General features: G+C 40.9%; 1 protein-coding gene across 1 annotated transcript; it reads right to left on the minus strand.

The window, feature by feature from the left end:
* Positions 1-1,460: 1,460 nt before the first annotated feature.
* LOC308668727 (zinc finger BED domain-containing protein 5-like) lies at positions 1,461-3,173 on the minus strand (the record flags this gene model as incomplete). Its single annotated transcript, XM_081328815.1, has 1 exon — positions 1,461-3,173. The coding sequence occupies one exon, from the start codon at positions 3,171-3,173 to the stop codon at positions 1,461-1,463; it is 1,713 nt and encodes a 570-aa protein (XP_081184941.1).
* Positions 3,174-3,699: the final 526 nt, after the last annotated feature.

Here is a 3,699-nt window from a genome sequence, read left to right on the forward strand (position 1 = left end):
TATATTGGCCAATAATTTCTTAATGAACTTAATGGAAGTGGATCTCATTGATATATTCACTGGCTACCGGTCTGCCTCTTAGTGTAGTTCACTGTTTTGGTTATGACCTTTAAAGCCCTTAAAGGCTTAGATATCTTGGGCCCTAAGGGTGCAAAAATGACTATAATCTATTAGGAAGACTACATCTTTCCCTTCCTCTTTATTCCATCAGTCGAATTGTCATTACTGTTTTGACCAGCATTTCCACAAAGAGTAAAAAGCTAACTAGGTACAAACAGGAACTCCATATGACTCTGTAAGATTTCTAAATAAAGAATCTATGTGCTATAGCCTGTGACACAGATTTTCTAAAATAGAAAAAGGAATCTGTTCTTCTTTAAGACTTGAACATCTCTTATTATCTAATCCACCTAGTCCCAGGTGTATAATGTTGACAAAGAAGAGTTCTGATTGCCAAAACATTGTTTTACTCAAATTTATTGCAAGTTAACGTAAGTTAATTCAATAGCAATAACTCAGTAATAAAGCATACAGCAATGACAAGGTGCCATGAAGAAAAAAAAACATTTAATGCCACATACCCATTGTTATTCATTAACAAATACAGCCTTAGGCTAAACTTTCACATGGAAAAACTGTCTAATGTTAACTTATTGAGAATTATGTATGACTTAAAAATACTGACCTGGCATTGGGTTGAAAAGTTCATACAGTTGATACTGAGATAAAGTTTATAAAGAATGCTGAATTAGTACTAAAATGACGTCTTCCTAACTCTTATATGAATGGATATAGGAGCGCACATGGATTGTCACCCTTAAAGAATCAAAATACATGAAATACATACATATAAAATACATACAAGCTGGCAGGAATAGCCAATGTTCCAGAAGATATCTATGGAGATTCTCAGTCATCCAGGTCATAGTTATTCCAAACATATTTTTTCACGAGGCAATACCATGAAGGTTTCTACAGACAAAAACATGGCTGCTGTTATGTTCTTAGTTCGGTTAGGCATTGATGAGGCAGAGCTTTGAAATAGCAAGCATGTTTATTAACTCACAACAGAAGCAGCCCTAGTGCAGTGTTTTTCAACCTTTTTTGGGCAAAGGCACACTTGTTTCATGGAAAAAATCACGAGGCACTCCAGCATTAGAAAATGTTAAAAAATTTAACTCTGTGCCTATATTGACTATATATAAAGTAATTCTCTTGAATAGGAATCAAATAAACACAAAGAAAGTATTTTATAATTACTTTATTATGAAATAGTAAAAACAGAAATATGAAAAATTATAAAATACTTTATTCAGTGCGCAACCTGGGCCTGTTTGGCTGAACACAAAGCTGATATTCTGGCTGGAATCGAAGAAAGACACACACGTAGCTCTTCGTCAACAGCTCTCAGTCTCTCTCTGTATTTAGTTTTTATAGCAATCATGCTTGAAAAGCTCATCTCACACAGATATGTAGTGGAAAATGGGAGCAATGTCAAAATAGCTGTTTGCCAGAAGGGGGAACTCCTTGGCAGTATACAACCAAAAACTGTCCAAAGGTAGATCAGCAAATCTTAGCTTGAAACCACGATTTTGTCTCAGTTCAGTTAGTTCCTCCTGCTCCTGTAAAGTCATGTCCTTTCCACCAACTGATGCTGAGCTATAAGGGTCCCTAACCCAGTCAAGGCATTCAGTGGAGACTGAAGAGAAATAAAATGACAACTTCTCCTCGAGAGTTTTTAAATGTTTAACTATTATCTCACACAGTGCAGCAGTGTGAACACCTTGCCATTGCTTGGTGAGTGTGAACATTTCAAGATTGCCACTTTCCACGTGTTGATGCCAGAGTTGCACCTTTGAACGGAATCCATTTATTTTATCTGTACTTGTAAGCAGGTTTTCATTTCGGCCTTGCATTCGTGTGTTCAGTTCATTCAGATGATGAAATATATCTGCCAGGTATGCCAGCCTTGCACACCACTCATCACTTGCAAGCAGATTTGCGTAATCTGACCTCTCATTTGTCAGAAACACTTTAAGTTCCTCCCGCAGCTCATACACATGAACCAAGACCTTGCCACGCGACAACCACCGGACCTCCGTATGAAACAGCAAGGTTTTATTCTTCGCTCCCATCTCCTCACACAAAGCTGCAAATATGCGACTTTTCACGGGTCGTGACTTTACAAAGTTTACCATGCGCACAACATCATCCAACACATGAACTAGGTCTGCTGGTAAAGTCTTGGCTACGAGGGCCTCACGGTGTAAAAAACAATGCGTAACAATCACATCTGGATTTCTTTCCTTCACTCTGCTTACAAAGCCTTTGTTGCGCCCGACCATGGCTGCAGCTCCATCGGTGCAGACACTTGTGCAGTTTTCCCACTTAAGTCCTCCTTGTTCAAGGTATTCTGATGTGACCCGAAAAATTTCTTCTCCTGTTGTTTTTTCTGGCAATGCCTTGCAAAAAAAGTAGTTTTCTCTAATTGCATCACCATCAACAAAACGCACATTGGCCAAGAGTTGAGCATGTCCACTGATATCAGTAGACTCGTCAAGTTGCAATGCAAATTTCTCACTGATACGGATCTTTTCCAAAACCACACTTTCAATGTCTGCAGACATGTCATTAATACGTCTGGAAATTGTGTTGTCTGAGAGAGGGACTTTGGCTATTTCCTTAGCTGCTTCAGGTCCGAGCATCTCCTCTACAATAGCTTTGCAGGCGGGAAGTATTAATGTCTCTGCCACAGTGTGCGACTTTTTTGACTTGGCTATAAGTTCAGCAACTTGATAGCTAGCTTTAAGAGCTCTTTCATTTACCTTTGTGGTTTTTCTCATGAAAGTTGCCTGTTTCTCCATGTTTTCACGCAGGCGAACAAAATAGTCCGCATTCTTGTTTTGAAGCGAAAGGTGTTTCGTTTGGAGATGGCGTTTAAGTTTGCTTGGGACTATAGCACTGTTAGCTAGCTTTTCACCACACACCACGCACAGTGGAGTTGGTTTGTTTGCATCTCCGGTGAAAGTAAATCCAAATGAAATATAGCTTTCGCTATATTGCCTTGAGCTAACCATCTTTGCTTTCTTTTGATCCCCACTCATACTTGGGCTCTCATCTGGCTCCAAATTTTGTTCAGAGTCCAGTTCTTTCCTTTTCAAAAACTTGTCCATCACTGCAGTATCTCACTGTCACTCAGCACTCTTCTGCGCATGTCTCCATCCAGATGCATCAGTCAGCGCTCTTCTGCTCTTCTGCTCATGTTTCCTCCAAATCCAGATCCATTGGCGCTCTTCTGCTCATCGGCGATCTACTGCGATGTCTCCTCCTGTCCTCCTCCTGTTAGTGTAACTGTAACAGTGACACCGGAGCTATTTATTTAATGTCCCCACCCCATCCCCTCGGGCCCCAGAACCTTCCCCCCCACCGCGGCGACCATTTACCAACCTGGATTGGGAAAGATCCAGCACAGTCCCCCCAACTTTCTGCTGGAACTTACATCCCTCCCCCCTCCCTAACCCGTTAAAAAGTTTACATAAAAAATCCCTAAGCCTCCTATTTGTGCCATGCCACCTCTCGAGATCCCAGGATCCGTCATTAAGGAATCGGCGGCACAAAACAGAGGGCCACACCTGGGAGAGGGGGGAATCTCTCAGGGCAAGCAAAGTGCCCGCAGAATAGATCATCAATAGAATGGAA

This window comes from Vipera berus, assembly GCF_964194415.1.
Source record: "Vipera berus genome assembly, chromosome: 1".
NCBI classification, from domain to species: domain Eukaryota; kingdom Metazoa; phylum Chordata; class Lepidosauria; order Squamata; family Viperidae; genus Vipera; species Vipera berus.